The sequence below is a fragment of the Melospiza georgiana genome, chromosome 7, assembly GCF_028018845.1.
Source record: "Melospiza georgiana isolate bMelGeo1 chromosome 7, bMelGeo1.pri, whole genome shotgun sequence".
Lineage (NCBI taxonomy): Eukaryota > Metazoa > Chordata > Aves > Passeriformes > Passerellidae > Melospiza > Melospiza georgiana.
In genome coordinates this window covers 39,719,171-39,738,742 of record NC_080436.1, presented here as the reverse complement: position 1 = coordinate 39,738,742, position 19,572 = coordinate 39,719,171, and the positions used below count along the sequence as shown (strand labels likewise).

The following is a 19,572-nucleotide window of genomic DNA, read 5'->3' as shown; positions in this document are numbered from 1 at the left end:
GCTGGAGCCCAGCAAAATCTGCCCCAGAGCACAGGAACTCCTTGAACTGAGGTGCTCTCCCAACCTGTTCCCTGCCAAGAGAAGCCATCCAGGGGCTGCAGCTGAGTGAATTGTTGTGATTATTCCCCTCACCCTGCCGAAAATCTGAACAGCAATTAAATCCATTTCCTTCCCAAGCTCCACTTCCCTGATTAACACCTTGCACAGGCACAAATTCAGCCTTCAGGGAAGTGTCCCTGCAGCAGCCCCACTTCTACAAACAGCCCAAACCACACAAAGCCTCAACAAATAAATACAGCTCCAAATAATGCCTTCTTTTTCCCTGAATCTCTCTTATTTTGTCCTTAACCACTTGTGTCCCATCTTCCCCAAAAGCTGCTTCCAAAACCAAGGCTGTGGTGCCAATTCTCTGCTGTACAGCTGGGTCTACACAACAATGCCAAACCCTGGGATTTGTTACAATTTATTAGGATTTATTCCAGTGCAGAGTCAATAAGCAGCTCTCAGTGTGGAGCATTTTGCCCTGATAAGCCTAAATTTGGGGCTGATGTCGTGGAGGTTTAAGGAATTGAAAAACTAAAATTGGTTTCATGTGCTGTGCTGTGTTTCAGGCTACATGAAAAAAACATTTGCTGGGATTATTTTTGTAAGGACACCCGTTCAATTGGATTAATTATCCTCATCTGTTAGTACTCCAAATACTGCCATAATAAAAGCATTAAACAATCAATTGTTAATAATATATACTTATATTTATGCAGCTATTCCTGCACCACACTAGGTGTGGCAAAGCCCTGCTTTAAGGACCAGGTGAGGCCCAAAAGCACCAAACAAATCCTGGAAACATCCTGGATTTTCAGGCCTCCAAGCTTTTCCAATCCATCCCCTAAATGAATGCCCAGAAAGATGATTATTGCTGCTTTGCAGCTGCTATGTGCCATCAGTGCTCCTGCCTCCACAGCAATTTATGGAGATCTCTCCTCCAAAAACAAGCAGGGAAGAGCCTTGCTGGGAGAGCTTGGCCAACATTCCCCATTTGTGGGAATTTCCATCTGTTGGGAATGCTGGGGAGGAAAAGCCCTGTTCCAAAGCACCCAGGGCAAGCACAAAGCCCTGTTCCAAAGCACCCAGGGCAAGCACAAAGCTGGGCTCATCTCTTTGGGATGCAGGCTCCAGGGTGCTCCAGCACCGATCCCACTGCATCCATCCCCAACGAGGCAATAAAAGCCCATTTTTATTTTCCTTAGCCCAGGAGTGAACCCCAGCTGAGAAACAGAGACAAGCAGCATGATTCATGCTCAACATCTGTGGGCCAGAGCCACTTCTCCTTACACTGGGCTGTGCTCAAGTGGGTTTCCAGCAAAAACAGGGAATGACAGCCCTTTTTATCCCACAGGAATGGTGCAGGGGGAGCAGCTCTGCCTGCCTGAGCTGCTCCCTGTGAGCTCCCAGCCCACTGGGAAAACACAGCCTGGGGGAGGCTTGGCTATAAATGGGAAAAGATCCTGGATTTGCAGATGCAGAGCCCTCAGAGAAGGACTTTGGGTGAGCGATGCAGGGACAGGACACACAGGACACAGGGATGGATTCCCACTGCCAGAGGGACATTGGGAATTCCTGGCTGGGATGGAATTCCCAGAAAAGCTGTGGCTGGATCCCTGAAGTGCCCCAGGCCAGGCTGGAGCAGCTGGGACATGGAAGGTGTCCCTGGGAGACCCTTCCATCCCTTCCCACCCAAGGCACTCCATGATCCCGGGTCACAGCCATCCCTTCCTGGTGGCTCCTTCCCACGCAGGGAAGCTCCAGGAACACTCCAGAGAGACTCCCGGGCTGATTGTGCCATAAATAACCCCGGCACTGAATTACTGCAACAACTGAAACTTAATTGAGTCACCCAGGAAATTACTGGAAAATGATCCTTGTTTTTATCCCTAAGCTACTTAAGGGCCATGCAAGCAAACCTGTGGAATATTGAGCACAGACAGGCAGGGATAATATTGTCTGCAAGCAAAAAAAAAAAAACCACAAAAAAACTGAATTGATTTTGGCAGAGGAGGATTAAGTTATGGAAAAGAAGCTCAGGCCAGAGCAAAGGAGACAGCAACAAAATAAAGAGCTGCAGATGGAATCACAGGGAGAACGAGGAGGAAAAAAGCCACTGGAAGGGAGGTGGATAAGGGAAAGGAATACACAAAATAAAGCAGCATTTTCAGGAGCCACACTGGGCTCACCAAACACCTCAAACTACACCGAGACTGGATGAGTTAAACTCCTCCATCTTCAGATTAAAGCATAAAAGAATAAAAATCTATAAACTGCTGGGAGGGAGAAAATGAAGAGATGAGAGGCACCACAAACAACAGTAAACATGAATTACTCCAGCATTCACAAACTAGATCCAAACAGGCATCAAAATATTTACAACTCAAGAGTCCTGAGCACCTGAAAAGGTGAGGAAAACATGAGGGAAGGGAGGGATGCACTGCCACAGAAAAAGGGAAGGAAAATATCCTTTCCCAAACACCAAAGGAACAGAATGAAAAGGGGGTGTCTAAAACCAATAAATCTGAGAAACTCAACATGCAGGATGAGATAACAGCAAATCTATTCTAACCCAAACCTTAAAATAACCTGCTCTGGTTGTGCAGCGAGTGATGAACAACGTGAGCATTAACCAACACAGAACAGGCACCTCACTGCCAGGTTATCCAGTGCTTGGGAACAGCAGAATTCCCTTTTCCCCCTGGTTTTACCAGCTCTAAAAGTCCCCAGCAGCAGCTCAGGGAAAAGCCATGGTGCTGCTGCACCCCCATCCTGGGGAGGACAATCCCAGCTTCTCCCTCTCACATCCACGTGTTCCTGGGTGATCCCTGAGCAGACTGGGGGACAAATTCATTTCTCCAGGGATTTTGGGGAAAATTAAAATTCTTTGGCCTTTTCTGTGCTCAGCAGGACCTTTTTTCACTCTGCAGCCCCCTGGCACACAAAACCTGGCAAAGAGCACCCACAAGGAGATGTGCTCTTTCCCAGCTCCCAAAGAACCCCCTGGATCAAGGAAATCTGGTTTCATCCCCAACTCCTTCCCCAGCATCACTCCCTGATCCTGCATCACCTCCTAAAATTCAGATTACACAACTCCCCCCTAAATACCAACATTTAAACTAAAAGTATCTCCATTTAATGCCCACTCCAGGCATCCATCCCTCACGAATCTCAACACCTCTGCTGGAATTCCAGCTCTAATATTCCCACATAAGGACAAAAATACCACTTTACTTGGAGAGCTGAAGTCACCCCTGAAACGAGACATTTCCAGGGACAAAAAAATCCCTTTGGTTGGGTGAGAATCGTGACTGCTGTGGGGCAGCACTTCTGACCATCCCACCATCCCAAATCACCCAATCCTACTCAATCCCTGATTTTTTAGCAGCAGCACTTCTGACCATCCCACCATCCCAAATCACCCAATCCTACTCAATCCCTGATTTTTTAGCGGCAGCACTTCTGACCATCCCACAAGGATCTGCCAAATCACCCAATCCTACTCAATCCCTGACTTTTTAGCACTCCGGTGCTAAACAGTGTATATAAATATATAAATACTGTCCTTGAATGGGCTCCTGCTTTGAAAATCCCTGGATTTCCTACTCCAAATGACCCAATGCCAGCAGAATGTGAGGCTGCTGCTCCCCAGTTTTGTTTGGAAAACTGCTGATCCATGAGCTGTCAATGAGCATCAGCTCTCCTGCTGGAAGCACTGTCTCCAACCCACCCATCCACCCTCCCAACTCATTTCCTAGGAAGAAATGGGATCCATGAACAAAGCTCTGCTTTTCCCATTATTCCGTTCATCTTATGCAGAAGTACTGGGATAATGGAGTTTATTCAATCCCATTTGAGGTTTTTCCTGGCGTCCTGGTTCAGAAGTTACCAGGAACTGCTTGATGTTTGAAAGGGATTTTTGAGGATTTGATGTAGGGGATTTGAACACATCCTATTTTAGGTTGGAATGATGTTTTAAGGAAAGGGAAGCTCTCCTGTGATGGTAAAAAATAAAAATTTAAAAAAAAAATTAAAAAGGTACAAAATAAAAAAAAATTTTGGTAAAAAATACCAATGCATTTAATCAGCCATTGCCAGCCAAACCCAAGGCACTGCCCTGATTACACTGAATTTTAAAAACTCTCAAACTGTTCCTGCTGTACCCCACGCTGAGGTGGGACACCATCCCATCCCTGCACACTGAAGAGCACTTATGGTGATTTTCAGACTGGTTTCACCTCAGGAAAAAGCCCCACACAACATAAAAAACTCCAATCTATTTTCCAGATGATTTAGCTGTTAAGTGAAAGGCCAGTAAAAATCTGCCTAGAACTGAAATTGGGTATGACCAAGAGAAATGGTTGTTCATGTAACATAAACCCCTGCTCAATATGGTGCTACCACAACTCAGGGACTCTGGGAAAAAGATGTTGCCTATTAAAACTAAATTAAATTAAAAAAAAAAAAAAGAAAGTTTTCTATTTTCATATGAGCTGAGGAGTTGAGCATTGAGCAGAGGGAAGGGAGGGAAGAATCCAGTGTAAAGCACTACCTAAACAATTCAGAAAGGTTTGTAAGTACAGCTATTGTTTTATTTGGAGTAAAATAAAGCCCTTTTTATTTTACAGGAGTTCCTGTGTTGCATGGGAACTGAGGGACTAGGTTAACACCTGGATAGGTGACATCTTCCAGAGGTCAAAATGTGACATGAAAGTAGGAAAAATGGCATCAAAACACAGCAGGAAACAACGTGAGGACACCCTGGGTGCCCCTGGCAGGAACAGGAGACACTGCTCCGAGATCCCAGCAGCTGGGAAAGGCTGCCCCAGTCAAAAACAGGGAAAATAATCCCAATAAATAACCCTAACCTGGTGGAAGAGACTGGCTGAGCACAGGCTGGGAGCTGTGGGAACTGTGGGATGATGGAACAGGGAAACGTCCCATACTTAAACCACAGCTTTCCCTGGAGAGGAATCCCAGGATCCCAGCCAGGTTTGGGTCACAGGGACCTTAAACCCATCCCAACCCATCCCTGCCATGGGCAGGGACATGTCCCACTGTCCCAGCTGCTCCAGGGTCCCTTGGGCACTGCCAGGATCCAGGGGCAGCCACAGCTGCTCTGGCAATGCCATCCCAGCCCCTCCCAGGCAGGAATTCCTCCCCAAAATCCCACCTAAAGCTATCCCTGCCACTGGCATCACCTCCCACAGCCACTCCCGTGCATCCCAGCTCAGGATTTCCTGCAGCTGTGGCACAGCAAACCCAACCTTTGGGGTTTCTCCTTCTCGCCATCTCTCCCTTCCGATGGGTTTCCATCCCCCATGATCCGGCACAGCACACAGATCCCTCCTCCTCCTCCACCCCAAGCACACAAACACCACAGTTCAGCCTCCCACTAACGCAAAAAAATGTTAAACCCCACTCCCTAATGAGGTGGATTTGCTCGTGGCATGTTGATATTCCTCCAGCCACATTCCCTCCCACGAAGCTCCAAATGCCTCCGAGAGAGCTCACAGAGAGGGCTGAGCTCCCACAGCTGGGCTGGAAATGTCCTGGAATGTCCAGGGAGCCCGGGATGGGGCAGGGGCAGCACCACAAACACCAGCCTGGCCAAGGATCACCCCCTTGATCCTGCGCTGGGCACCGTCCCCCAGGGGAGGACAAGCACAGACATCTCCAAGGATGGAGGCTGGCCAGAAAAATCCATAAATCTGCTCTGTTAATCACTGTCTGAAGCCCTTATCACTGTTGTTATTATTGCTGCTGTCATTCTCGTGCTGCGCTGGGATGCTGCAGGAGCTGCTGCAGAGGAAAGGGGAAGTTTTCACCCAAAATCTGCTGATGGAGGGAATGAGCAGAACACAAAAAATCTCTGCTGAATGAAAAGAGGAGGAAACAGCCAGAACTGAGGCACCTTGGAACACAAAACTGGGTCACTGCTGAGCTCCCAGAGGAGCAGCAGCCGTGCCACGGCTGTGGCATCCCCAGCACAAGGTCAGTGGGATAAGGGCAGCCCATGCCAGCCCTGGCTCAGTGTTTTGGCTACACACGGTGAAGGCCTCCCTGTCTGCCTGGTATCTCTGTGGGAAAAGGCCCTGAGCAGGAAATCGTGGCTAAAAAGAGTTAAAATGTGAGCCCGGGGATGGGTGGCCCTGGGACAGACCCTGAGCTGTCACAGCAGGAACATCTTCCTGACAGGGCATTCCCAAACCCGCTGTTTCTGGGATGGAATAAACCCAAACCTGCATTTCCCCAGCTTAAAGAGAAGGTGCTTTTCTCCCTCCACATCTTTTCTGTGAAATATTTTGGCACAGCAGAAGCAGCAGCTGGGACGTGGTACCCAACAAGCCTGTAGGTTAAACTCAAAATATTACAACAGGTATTATTTGTGATGTTTCAGTGCATCTGTACATTTATTTATGTGCTGTCTGGGCTGTTTCAATAGCACAACAACAGTAACACTCTGCTCCACACGGGTTCTCGCACCTCAAGTACCCCCAAGCACTTCCTCGGAGCACCTCGAACAATTCCAACAATTCCAACAATTCCCTGAATGCCTCACAAGTGCATCGGGGCCGTTTTCACTCCACTTGCTGAACAGAAGGGATAATTCACCTTTAACAAAGATCTGCCATCAGACAGAAAATAAACACCAGCAAAACCAAACAAACAATAGCTCTGAGCTTTCCAAATAAAATTCCTTTTCCCTTTCAGTTGTGCAACCTTTTGTCCCCGAGCCAGCAGAGAATTCACCGCCAGAGAAGAATTTCATGCTTAATCAATTTTTGCCTCACTGGTGTTTGTAGGTACCCCAGTTCCTCCTCTGCCCTGCAAATCCAGCTCAGGATCCCTTGGATGTGCCACACCCAAGGATGCAGGAGAAAACAGAGGTTTTTCTGACATTCAGGAATTGATCTGCATGCCCCTGGGATCCTGAATGGGGACTCAGCTCATGGGAACTCTTGCACAATTCCTTTCATGTTCTCATTGAAGCACTTAAATGTGACAGAATCCTCCCCTAGCAGGGAGAAAGCCCACCTGCCTTCTGCTCAGAGCAGGCTGCACTTCCAGGAATACACACAGATTTATTTCTGGAAAACACCTCTTACCCCCACACCCAGAGATGGGAGAGCTGGGAATGGCCCCAGAGCTCCTGCAGGCTCAGAGGGAGCAAGAGAGGCCTGAGACAGGAGGAAAGGGCACCAGGCCCTGAGCTGACCCCGAAACCCCTGCGTGGGCTGAGCTGAGAGGTCACTTCCCTCTAATCCACACCAAGCCTGGCACTCAGCCTCCTAAACTCCTCCTGCCCTTTGATCTGGGTCAGCTGAATCTCCCACTGCTCCTGAGGGTGGTCAGCACAACAAGGAAAACACCCCTGACTACCCCAGGGTCTGCTATTACAGGAGATAAAAATCCAAATTTCGAAAGCAAAGCGTTTTCCTCACGGTGTTCTGTGCACTTTCTTTCTGCTCAGGCACAGAATCGTGGAACGCTGGGATGGTTGGGGTGGGAAGGGACCTTAAAGGCCACCCCATCCCATTACCCCATCCCACCCCACGGGCAGGGACACCTTCCACCACCCCAGGCTGCTCCAAGCCCCTCTCACTCCTCTCCTCCCTCCACAGCACCGCCAGAGGCTCCTGAAAAATTCATGGAGCAAAAACGCCCGTCAAGCGGCAAAGTTCCTGTTTCACTTAGCAAGAAGCACATTGTGCATTTGCCTCGCTCAGATACTCGTTTAGATGATCAAGGGAACAGGGATGTGCAGCTGAAGCTGAGCTCTCAGACACGATTCCCTGCGAGCTGATCTCTGGGAAGCTCTGACAGCTCCCAGACTGTCCCAGGGAGCTGCACTTTGCAGCCAACAACTCACAGCCATCCAGCCCAGCCACCTGTAAGCAGCTGCTCTATCACAAGGATTCAGTTAATTACCCAGCAATCCATGAGTAATTATCCTGACATCAAAGGGACTCTGGTTACCTGGAGAGTTGTGGCCACCGAGCAACACCTGGCACCAATGCCATGAAAAATCACTTTTTTTGCAGGGATGGCATGGCCAGCCCTGCAGTCCTCAAAAGTGTGACTGCCCTGCTCACAATTCATTTGCCATCAGCTTCCCAAGAAAACTCCCTGTGCCATAATTCATCTCAATGCCACCCAGGGCTGTATCCCAACCTGCTGCCCATGGAGGGGGAATAATAAATGTAATTCATTATTATTTACATTTCCAGTTTTAGGCTTCTTGTATCTGAGAGAAGAGACAAATTCAGTGTTCACCCAATATCCCTGGGAGAGTGCAGAGCCACACAGAGGCTCCCACACACACACTCAACATCAAAGCTCCTGTTTGAGCAGCCTTTAAGTTAAATATTTGTGATAGTTAATTTATTTGATCATCTGCACTTGCAAGGCTCGGAGCTGGGCAGAGAGGCCTTTGAAGCACTCCCAAGCACAGTAAATCATTGGGAATCTCTGTCAGAAAAGTGCTGTATGAACTGAGCCAAGCCATTTCCATCCCTTTCCATGCCTTCCCAGCCCTCTGGATAACGGTGCCACCAGCCAGCCCCAAACCTGGCCCAGGTGGGACCGGGCTGTTTGTCCATCCTCTGGAAAGCAGGACAAGGGCAGCCACAGGGGGACATGCCAGGATGCTGGATGCATGAACAACCAGCGTTTCTGGATTGAACAATTTGCTTCTTCATTGTAATTACTGGCTTCTGAAAGACTTCAGCAACTTTGCCAATTTGTACAACCCTCTATTCTCTGCTTTTGGCCTCCACTGTACAGACATTTTGCAGACAAACAAGGAACAGATGTACACTCTAGAGCTGCCCCAAGTCCTTTTATAGTAAAGGATTTCTGGCCAAATAATATATGTTAAAAAGAAAAAAGAGGGGGAAAAACAATTTTTGTACTTTTTAAGGTATCTCTCACAACAGCCAGACACACACTACACAATCTAAAATCTCCTCACATGATTCTGGAAGGCTCAAGAATGTTCTGTCCTGGAGCAACTCCAACACCCACGTGGGGAGCGTGGCCAGGGCTGCCCACAAGCTTTGGGGACACCAGGGGCAGCCCTGCTGCCACCACCAACCCCTTCTGCCCCTGGGCCACCAGGACACGACCTCTGAAAGGAGCTGCAGAATTCCAGAGTGGCTTGGGGTGGAAAGGACATGAAGGATCATCCAGTGCCACCTCAGCCATGGGCAGGGACACCTTCTGCTGCTCCAAGCTGTTCTGGTACAGCTCCAGAGACCCAGGGGCAGCCACAGCTTCTCTGGGAAACCCATCCCAGCCCCTGCCCACGCTCCCAGCCAGGAATTCCTTCCCAAAATCCCAAAATCCCATCCCAGCCCTGTGGGACGCCGCTCCCGCGTCCCGTCCATGGTTAACCCCGCTCGGCACTGCTCAACGTGACGAGGGAAGTCACAACCTCTGGGAGCTTTCCTGAGCATCTTCCTGCCACAGGATCCCTCCCTGGGGCCCAGCCCCGGCCTGGCAGCGCTGTCCCAGTTCCCAGGGCAGCTCCCAGCTCCCGAGGTGTCCCCAGCACGCTTGGGAAGCGCCGGGCGCAGCTCCAGCCCCTCAGCCAGGACACAGAGCTGCTCTGCAGAGCTGAGGCAGAGTCCTGGAGGTCCAGCAGAGCCCAGCTCCCATGTGAGCAGCATTCATCGGCAGGACAATGCCCCCATTCTGGTGCTTTATGAATATCCTCCCCAAATGTATGTTTAAGGCTGCGCAGTCCCCGCGGACAAACACTTGTTTTGTTACAGAGAGCCCGGGCTGAATTGAAACCCAGCACACGCAGCAGCTCTGCAATATGGCACTGAGAGCCCAGCATATACAAGTTATACATTAGCCAAGCCTCTGGGCCGTGAAACACTCCAGAAAGGCGGGACTTTGGGAAGAGGCAGAGCCTGCACAGATTAATGCTTGTGTTTTCCATATATACATATGGAGTTCTGGGCATTGGGAGCTACAGAGAGGAGCAGGGCTGGAACTGTGAGTGAAAACATCACACACCTTTCACCAGACACATATCACAGGTCAGGGAATCTCCTTAGCTGGAAGGATGATGGATCAAAAACCCCAAAATCCCACCCTGGGCATCCCTGGGACAGTGTCCAAATGCTCCTGGAGCTCTCAGCGCCCAGCACCCTGTGGGGAAGAGCCTTTCCCTGAAATCCATCCTAAACTGGAGCAGAACTAAGTGGCATTTCCCAGCAGCCACGTGGGCAGGAGCACAACCCTGGGGCCAGCTGGTGAGAGCACACAAAGCGATGGAAACCTGCTCAACCCCCAGAATGAAACCAGGACGTGATGAACGGGAAATTCCCACTTTTTGAGCACCAGCAGCTCCAAGGGCTGTTACCTGACCAGCCTGAGCCCTTTGGCCCCGGGGTGGAGATTTTCTCTAACCTTAATATAAATCAAATGGAACAAGCTGGTGTCACTTATTTCCCACACCAAACTCCCAAACGGACTCTCCCAAACAAAGAAAACAATAATTCAGCTGAGTTTGTCTCAAATGTGGCTGCACACTGCTCACCACAGAAATCCTCAGCAGCCGGATCACCAGCACTGCCTGCAAGCACACTGCAAACTGCTCTGCTGCTTTTAAACCCCAATCTTCTGCTCACCAAAGAAAAATCCCATTTACACCTCCCAGCAGAGTTCGGAAAAACCCTCCAGAGGCACAGCTCCAGCCTCCTGCTGTCCCCACACCTTCTGAGGACATGGAAAAGGAGCAGGAAAAGCAATGCCTCCTCACGCCTGCCTTCCTGCGCGGGGCAGCGCTTGGATCCTGATCAGAAAGTGCCTCATTCAAAGCCAAGAGCAGCCCAGATGCTTAAAAATCAGCTGGTGCTGAAGTGCTGCCGCATTAGCATGTGTGCATAATTCATGAGCTCGTGCTGGGGAGAGCAGAGCGGGTCGGGGTGCCAGGGCTCCAACACGGATTCCTGCGGGCACAGCCGGGTGCCAGCCTGCCCTGCCAGGGCCAGGCCGGCCCAGGAGACAGGCAGGGCTGGCTCTGCACCACAGAGCCCCAGAAATGTGGGCTGTTCCCAGAGACACTGCCCCTGCATCCCCTGCATCCCCGGCAGTGTCCCAGGCCAGGCTGGACAGGACAATGGGACGTGTCCCTGCCATGGCGGGGTGGCACTGGGTGGGCTTTAGGGTCCCTTCCAAGCCAGGCCATGCTGGGATTCTGTCACTCTGGCCTCCTGCCCTTTCAGAGGTCCTGTCCTGCTGCTCCAGGGGCAGCAGAAGAGGTTGGTAACAGCAGCAGGAGCCCTCAGGGGAGCCCCTAGTCCCCAAAGTTTGTGGGATATTGCGAAGGAATTTCTCCCTGGGAGGGTGAGGAGGCCCTGGGATGGAATTCCCAGAGAAGCTGTGGCTGCCCCAATCCCTGGAATTGTCCAAGGCCAGGCTGGACAGGGCTTGGAGCAGCCTGGGATGGTTTTGGTGCAAAAGCGGCACCAAACTCTCCTGCTGAACATCACCAAGCCTGACACCAACTCGCGCAGCAGAACCCAGGAATTTTACATTCCCTGTGCCCTAAACCCACAGTGGGCACCAGTGCCAGCCCCTTCAGCTGGGCACAGCAGTGCTGGTGGCCCTGGAGCCCCTGAGCCCTGCCCAGAGACCCTCCCCACTGCCACCACCCAAATCCATGGCAGGGTCAGCAAAGGAAAGCAAAAGCAAAACTGCAACAGTCCCAGGGATTTCCCACCTCCAGAGGAGCACTGGGCAGTGCTCATTCCCCCTTCCAGCCTGGAAAAAATGAGCAGAAAGCTCCAAAGTCAAAGTGTGTTTAGGGGGAAAGGCAGGCATGGCACAAGGTTTGTCCCTCAGTGAAGAAACTAAAATCAGAAAGAGAATGTCAAAGGTTGGTTTCGTTTTAGGATGGATCCAGAGCAAGAAATGAGGAAAGTAAAACCAGTCATTCACCCCCTCAGCTCCAGAGCAAGGGGACAGATTTAAACCACTTCTGACAGACTGGGGTGAAAAAAATCATTTCTTCAGCAGGTGCTGGACTCAAAATGGGAGCAGGAAACTGCCTGGGCCCTGTGGAAGCGGGGATGGTGCTGGTCCCACGTGGAACCCGTGATCCCACACGCCCAATCCCTTCTGCAGCTGGAAGGAGCACCCAAAACTCCAGCAGGGAAAAACCCAAAATTCCAGCAAGGAAAACCTCTCCTCTTCTCCAAAGCAGCCGCACAAACACAGGACAGGGCTGGTAATTACCATGCACACCTTCACGTGGATGTTTTACTCCAAAGGGGTTGGAGTCTTTAGGGAGTAACCTGAATGATTCACAATCTTTGTCCAACAACCCCAAAATACAGCAAAAACAGCAGTGTGCTTCTGGAAGCACAGGAGGAAATCAAACGTCTTGGTCTGGGTTTGTTATCTGCTGAGCTTTGCCATTCAGGGGGAGAAGTTTCTGTGCACTTTAATACCTCCTCATGCAGCAGGAAGAGCTGAAGTGATTTTAAAATTAAATACTGAGGGCAGCCACCCGTGGCTTCAAGTCATTCAGTCACCAATCAGAAACCACTCAAGAGCCACTGATTGATCTGAATCTCATCCTGCACCTCTCAGTTCTCTCTTCAGCATCACCCAGGCCATGGAGTAGCTCACCAGAGAGCATTTCACACCTCAGGGCCAACTCCTGCACGACCTTGCTCGCGCAGACAAAACAAAAATCATAAAACCCCCTTTATCCCTCCCACAAGGTTAAGGAGGTTGATAGAGATGTTTGATAAAGCTTCAATGCTCTGAGGAAAGAGGATGGGACAGGTTAAAGGTAAAGGCAGAGGGTTTGCTTGACCTGTGGTTGTTCACCTTAAACAAAATTTAATGTGTAATTTGGAGGGTTCATCCCTCCACCATCACCCAAATTAATGGGATTATTTGGCATGGAAAAATGGTACACCAAAAAATATATGCATCTACATCAGCCCAGCCATTTTAGAAGTCTTCCAGGTTTCCAGGAGCTGAAATTAATTTTAGCAGGGTTACCAACAGCTAAATACCCACCACGGTACCCTCCTATTCCAGACACTCAAAGGAAAAAATCTGTTTTATAAAAACGTTCTCTGGTGATGTCTGGGTGGAAAAACTTACAAATGCCATCCCTGAGTGACAAAGCAGCTGGGCAGAAGTGTCAGCACCAGGCACTGCTGCACATCTAACCCCTGTGAAATATATACATTTAACCATGTGATTTATGAGGTTGTTTCTTCAAGCAATGGTGTCACTGCCCCAATCGCTTCACGAGACCTTGAGGAAAATCCCCACTGGCAGGAGCCTGAGAAAGGAAACCCCACAGGTCTGTTTGGGATCTGCATTCCAGAAATCTCATTTTCCTCACGATTCCTAAAGCCACCTCAGCGTCCCTCACCTCCCTGCACCACTCCCACCTGCATCAGGTGCTCCAGGACCTCAAATCCATGCCAAGGGAATCCTGTTAAATTCAGGGATCACAAGAAGGAACCCAGTGCCCCACCAAGGCAGGGAGGCTGATCCTATCCCACAGATATCTCCTGCAGCCCCATAATGATTTACAGACCCTAAACCATGCATATATATATATATATATGTATTTTATAAAACAATGCCTAATATATCTGATAGACAATGAGGAAGGGGAACAAACAGCTGGGAAACATTAAGAGTTTTCACACTGAGCTTCCAAATTCTTCAGCAGGAGACACTCAAGCTGCCTTCCCTGGGATGGAGAACAACGCTGGGACAAAATCCAGGGGCAAGGGGGGAATTCCAGCAGAAGGGAGATGCTCCTGTGGGCGAAGCAGGACCAGGTGGGTGCCTCACCTGGGCATGGCAGGAGCACCTCCCTGACCCTCCACGGGCACAGAGGAGCCCTTTGTGCACCCAAACCCCTCTGAGGGAGGGGGAAGAGGATATTTCCTGTTAACCTCACCGCACATTTGTAATCCAGCAGTCAAATTATGTCAATCACAGCTCATTAGGCAGCGATTTCCCCTGCCAAGCCCGGCCTGGCTGCTTCCTCCAAACCACGTGGCATCTGCAAACGTGCAGCCCCGTGCTGGGTTCAGGGAGACCACCCTGCTGCAGGAGCTGCAGCTCTGGGACTGCCTCCCGCAGCTCCCAGCTCCACTGCCACCCTGCCCAGCGTGGGCTTTGCTCACCAGAATCCAGCATTTATGCCCAAGTGCCCATAGGGAAAGGTCCCACACGGCTGAGAGAAGAGAGCACTGGGGAAGGGACAAGGCTGGGATGTCCCCAAAGGGATGCACCAGTGCTGGGAAGTTCAGAGACAGAGCCAGAGCTGAGATCCAGCCAAACTGGGAACCTGGTGGCAAAACCACAGCACTGCTTCCCTGGAGTTCACATTCTCCTGTAACCCTGGGAGGAAGGGAATTACCTCACAGGAAAAGGGGAGAATTCACATCAGCTTGAGAGGATGGGAGAACAACACTCAGCTTACAGAAACCTGGCTCTCTCTTGGGTTGTCCTCCACATTTTCCTCCTTGAAGCACATCCCATCAAACACATCCTCCTGGAACACATATACACACACACACAGAGCCCGGTGCCCACCAGCACAGGCTCAACACACCAACCACGACAGCACATTCACTGCAGCAGTGCCCCAAACAGCACCAGGAGACACAGACCCACGGGGAAAACCCTGATTATTGCCCAACAGAGCACGAGGAGAGACACAGCCAGTGACATCCCTGTCCCTCCGTTGGCTCAGGACATCCTCGGGAACGCTGAGGGCACAGGGAGCACAAGATTTGAGACCTTCACCCAAAAAACGTGACCTGGAGCAGTTCCCATCAATTTATGCACTTCAAGGAGGATCAGGAGGAGGGAGGTGACAGTGTGTGTTTGAGGTGACCAGGTGTGTGTTTCAAGTGACAATGTGTGTTTGAGGTGACCAGGTGTGTGTTTGAGGTGACAGTGGGTGTTCAAGGTGACAAGGTGTGTGTGTTTGAGGTGACCAGGTGTGTGTTTAAAGTGACAATGTGTGTTTGAGGTGACCAGGTGTGTGTTTGAGGTGACAGTGGGTGTTCAAGGTGACAAGGTGTGTGTGTTTGAGGTGACCAGGTGTGTGTTTAAAGTGACAATGTGTGTTTGAGGTGACCAGGTGTCTTTGAGGTGACCAGGTGTGTTTTTGAGGTGGACAAACCACCACACCAGAGCCCTTTCTCAACACAAAACCCTCTGACAGCCCCACAGACACAAGCTGGCACACATCCATCAGCTCCAGGCACAGCATCCCCTCGCTGAAGGGACTCCAGAGATGCTGCAGCAGCTCAGGACAGCGTGAACAAATAAACCAGTTGGTGTCATGGTGAAATCATGGCCAAGTGTGCTCTCCTCGTGGTTTGGAGGGTCAGGGCTCCCTGCTCTGCACGAGGGCAGAGAACAAAACTTCCAAACACACAGGAGGGACCTCTCCCACACAGGAATGGGAAGAACCTCCCAGTGTGAGGAGGGAGACCTGCACACAGCCACTCACCGTGCTCATCAGCGTCCACACCAGCCTTGGGAATTTCATCAGAGATCTGGGAATTGGTATTGTCAGCACAGCCCTCGGGACCTCACCAGGGCTCTGAGTGTGCCAGCAACGCCTGTGCCAGGCTAATTTCTTGAGACAGCACATAAAGAAGGTGAGATTTAGTCTTATAACCTTCAGCATCTCCTTCTTCAGACTGCCTGCTCCTGACTAATCCTCTCTCCCCACAGAAAATATTCCTCATGGTTTTTCCCCTAATCATTCCTTTCTCGTTAATCCCTGCACTTCTCCAGCCTACCCCATTCTGGGGTTTGACCAGTGGCACAGTCATCTCTCCCTCAGAGCCACAGAGAAAACAAAATAATCACAGCCTGGCAGTTTATTCTTTCATGAGCTGGTCAGAGATTTCCTGGAAGCTGCAGCAACACCAGTCATCCCTGGTGAACAGCACAAGGGTGATTTTGGGGGCTGTTTGAGTCCCATCTCGCAGCTTTTCCCAGCGGGAGAAGAGGTCAGAGGGGGAAAATCATCCCACACTGCGTTTGTACAGAGTGCCCACTGCATGGCCAGCCTCTCCCTCCAGCAAAGCTGCAGCACTCACCCTCCCAGCCTTAATTGAGGTCCATCTTCTAAAACCTGCGAGCACCTCGGGAAATGCCAGGCTGGGTGCTGCTATCTCCCGTGTATTTACGTTTCACGTTTCTAAGGCTGCCCCAAATGACGTCTCTGCCTTTTACCGATGCCATCCATCACCATCCCCGAACCCAAAGCCGCCGATTTCCGATCTCCTCCCGCAGACCACGCAGGCACACGGAGCCGGGAGCCCTTCTGGAGTCACAGACGGACCCAGCCCGGATTCCGAGCCATGTGCTGCCTGCGGGAGCATCTCCCATCCCCAACACGACCCCGACAAGAGCAACGCGACACCAGGCTTTTCTCCACTGTGCCTAATAATCGTAACATCTCACTCGCCATTTGGCTCGTCAGTGGGGGTTCCTGACTGAATAGGCTTATTCTTTTCTTAGACATGATAATCTAATTGGGTCTAACCAGAAATAATCCCCAACACACACCAGTCGTGAATCCTCTCCCAGCGCCGGGAGCGTTGCGGGGAGCGGGGGGGCGGCTCAGGGATGCGGGACGGGAATTACCCCGGCAGCTCCGGGCTCCCCTGGCACCGCGGCGAGCGCAGGGCACGGCACGGCACGGCACGGCACGGCACGCACATGGAGCCGCTGCCCTCCTCCCCCTGCTCCCTTCCACACGCAAACGTGGCTGCGAGTAAAAAAACCACGGCAGAAAAGCGATGGAACCGCGCTACCCGGGCACCCCGAAGGCAGCGGGAGCTCTGCCCGGGGAGAGCTCAGCCCTTCCTTCCCGCAGAGCTGATCTCACACGGCAGCGACCCGTCCGTGCTGCGGAGCGAAACCAAACCCCGCTGGCCCGCACGCAGCCGGGGCAGCACCGGGGCACAAGGAGCGGGGTGTCCCGGGGAACAAGGACGGCGGCGTCCCCGGAGGAGAGAGCCGGAGGTGTCCCGGGGGGCACAGGAGCGGCGTCCCCGGAGGACCAGCACCGGGTGTCCCCGGCGGAGCGGGAGCGGAGTGCCCGCAGTGTCCCCGCCGCAGCCGCAGCCGCTCCCGCTCCGCTCGCTCCCCGCGGGCTGCGCTCCGCCGCCGCTGCCCAGCGCCAGGAGCCGCCCGGGCCGGGCAGGGCGGCCCTCGGGGGGCTGCCGAGACAAAGAGGAGCCGCGGCCCCGTCCCGCGGGCGGCGGCACCGCCCCGCCGAGCCCACCTGTGCCCGGCCGCGGCTCCCGAGCCAAGTTGGCGGCGCTCCCCCCTTCCCCCGCCGCGCTCCTCCCCGGCGGCCCCTCCGCGCTGCCCGCAGACAATGGGGCCGGCGCTCACCAGCACCACGGCGAAGCGCTCCTCCAGCTCGCCGGGCTCGGGCATGGGCAGCTTCAGGGGCACGCTGTGCGCCCTCAGCTCCGTCTGCTGCGCGTCCACGCTCCCCGCGTTGCCCATGGCGGCCGCTCCGCGCTCTCCGCGCCCCGCGCCGGCCCGGGCGGGCTCCGCGCCCCGCGCTCGCCCTCTACCACCGCGGGCGCTCCGCGGCGCCGCCGCCCGTCATGGCTCGCCGCCCTCGCCCTCCTCCCCCCGGGGCGGGCTGGCTCCGGCTCCGGCTCCAGCCCCGGCTGCGGCTCCCCCGCATGCCGCCCGCACAAAGCCCCGCTCCGCCCCCGGCCCGCGGCGCCATGGGACTCGTAGTCCCGCCGCCGGCCGGGGGAGGGAATGCCTGGAAAAGGGTGGAAAAGAGTGGGAAAATGGGGGAAAGGGGTGGGGGAGACCCCGCCGCCTCCATTTTGCCTCGGCGGCCGCGCTGGCAGCGGCCGGGAGTGAGTGGACGCTGGGAATGGTTTAATAAGCGAGGGCAGGGGGAGAGCGGAGATTGGGGAGAAATCCTGCCCTGGCAGGGTGGGCAGGCCTGGCACTGGGTGCCCAGAGCGGCTGGGGCTGCCCTTGCATCCCGGGCAGTGCCCAAGGCCAGGGGGGTCGGGACTGGGAGCACCTGGGACAGGGGAAGGGGTCCCTGCCATGGCAGGGGTGGCACTGGGTGGGCTTCAATGTCCCTTTAAATCCAAATGATCTGGGATTCTGGGATGCTGTGATTGACTCTAGACCTTTGCTGTGGAAAGACGTGGTCCTGCTGCTCGCCAGAAAGGCTGTGGGTGCCCGAGGACCTGGTCCCCAGTGAAATCAGGACAAACGGGGATGGAATTCACCACCCCGACACATCCCTAGCCGAGCTGAAGCCGCCTGGGTGTGCTCAGGAGGTTCATCCATCCTCCCCAGCATGTCAAACCTGCCCGTTCCTCAGGTGGGAGCCCCCATTTCTTCAGCGTTCCCTGCGAGTTCTCCCCAAGGCAGGGTTTCTGCAGGGCTGCACAGGGAACAGGAGCCTGGAGCCCTGACCCTGGAGATGCCATCAGCCCATTTGGTGACTGTGCTGTCCTCATTGACATCTGGTTTAACCCCAAACCCAAGACCTCATTCCCTCCTGTCAGCCCCACCAATCCATACCCCACTGTCCCCTATTAGCATCCCATTATCCTTCCAGGGAAGAACGATTTTCACTCAGCTCTCACCTTCACAACACTCATGCTGCTGCCTCTCCTGCTGGCCATGGAAACTGTCCACATGGAGATTAATCTGGGGGCAAAAGCAAAAGGAGAAGCACCGTAGTTTGGAAAGTGACCATTCCTAATTTCCATTCTCTGGGATAAGGGTTGTGCCAGGGCATGGCTTAGGAAGCGCCGCACAAGCGACGTGCTGGGAATCCTGCGTGGCAGCACACACTGTCCTGCAGGGAAATCCACGCAAGGGACAGGCAGCTTTCCTCCCTAAACCCACTGCTAATTAAACGTGCTCGTTGCAATTAAAAACCAAGATGTCACACATCCATCACTGGATGGGGAGGAACTCCTTGTCCTGGCTCACGGAGCGCCAGGACATGGCCCGGGATCCCGAGTGTGGATTCCCCACTCTGCAGGCCCCAGGAACAGCTCAGAATTTCACAACCTGCTTTGTTAAAAGCCTGAAAATCTGGCAATATCCTCGGTAAACAAAGGTTTGAATCCCGGAGAGCTCTCGGGAATTAATAGCGACGTTATTGTCGATAGCCAGGGAAGAGGTAATAGATAGTTTGCCCCGTGTCTTTTATCTGAGACTATCACAATTCTCTGAAAGATTAATTAGTTAATTAAGCTTCACAAGAGCGCAGTGAGATAAGGCAGCGTTAGAGCGGCACTGATAACAGAGGAGGGCAGGGAGCAGTGGCTGAGCACAGTCCCCAGCAGAGGATCCTGCTCTCTCCCAGCCAGCAGGGCTCTTCACCACCTGTGGTGACAAACCCGCCGCAGTGTGAGGAATCCCGGGATTTTCCCAGGCAATAATTCCCACCATGGAAGCACTCACAGCTTTCTGATGGTCCTTGTGTGTCCCTTCCCACTCAGC

General features: G+C 52.8%; 1 protein-coding gene across 5 annotated transcripts in view; it reads right to left on the bottom strand.

Moving 5' to 3' along the window:
* The window catches only part of FMNL2 (formin like 2), a 113,666-nt gene extending 96,054 nt beyond the window's left edge, over positions 1 to 17,612 (bottom strand). For all 5 annotated transcript variants that reach the window (XM_058027719.1, XM_058027721.1, XM_058027720.1 and 2 more), the window contains exon 1: positions 17,467 to 17,612. In XM_058027719.1, coding sequence (XP_057883702.1) covers positions 17,467 to 17,583 — 117 coding nt within the window. In that variant the 5' untranslated portion in view covers positions 17,584 to 17,612. The remainder of the gene's footprint in view (positions 1 to 17,466) is intronic.
* Positions 17,613 to 19,572: the final 1,960 nt, after the last annotated feature.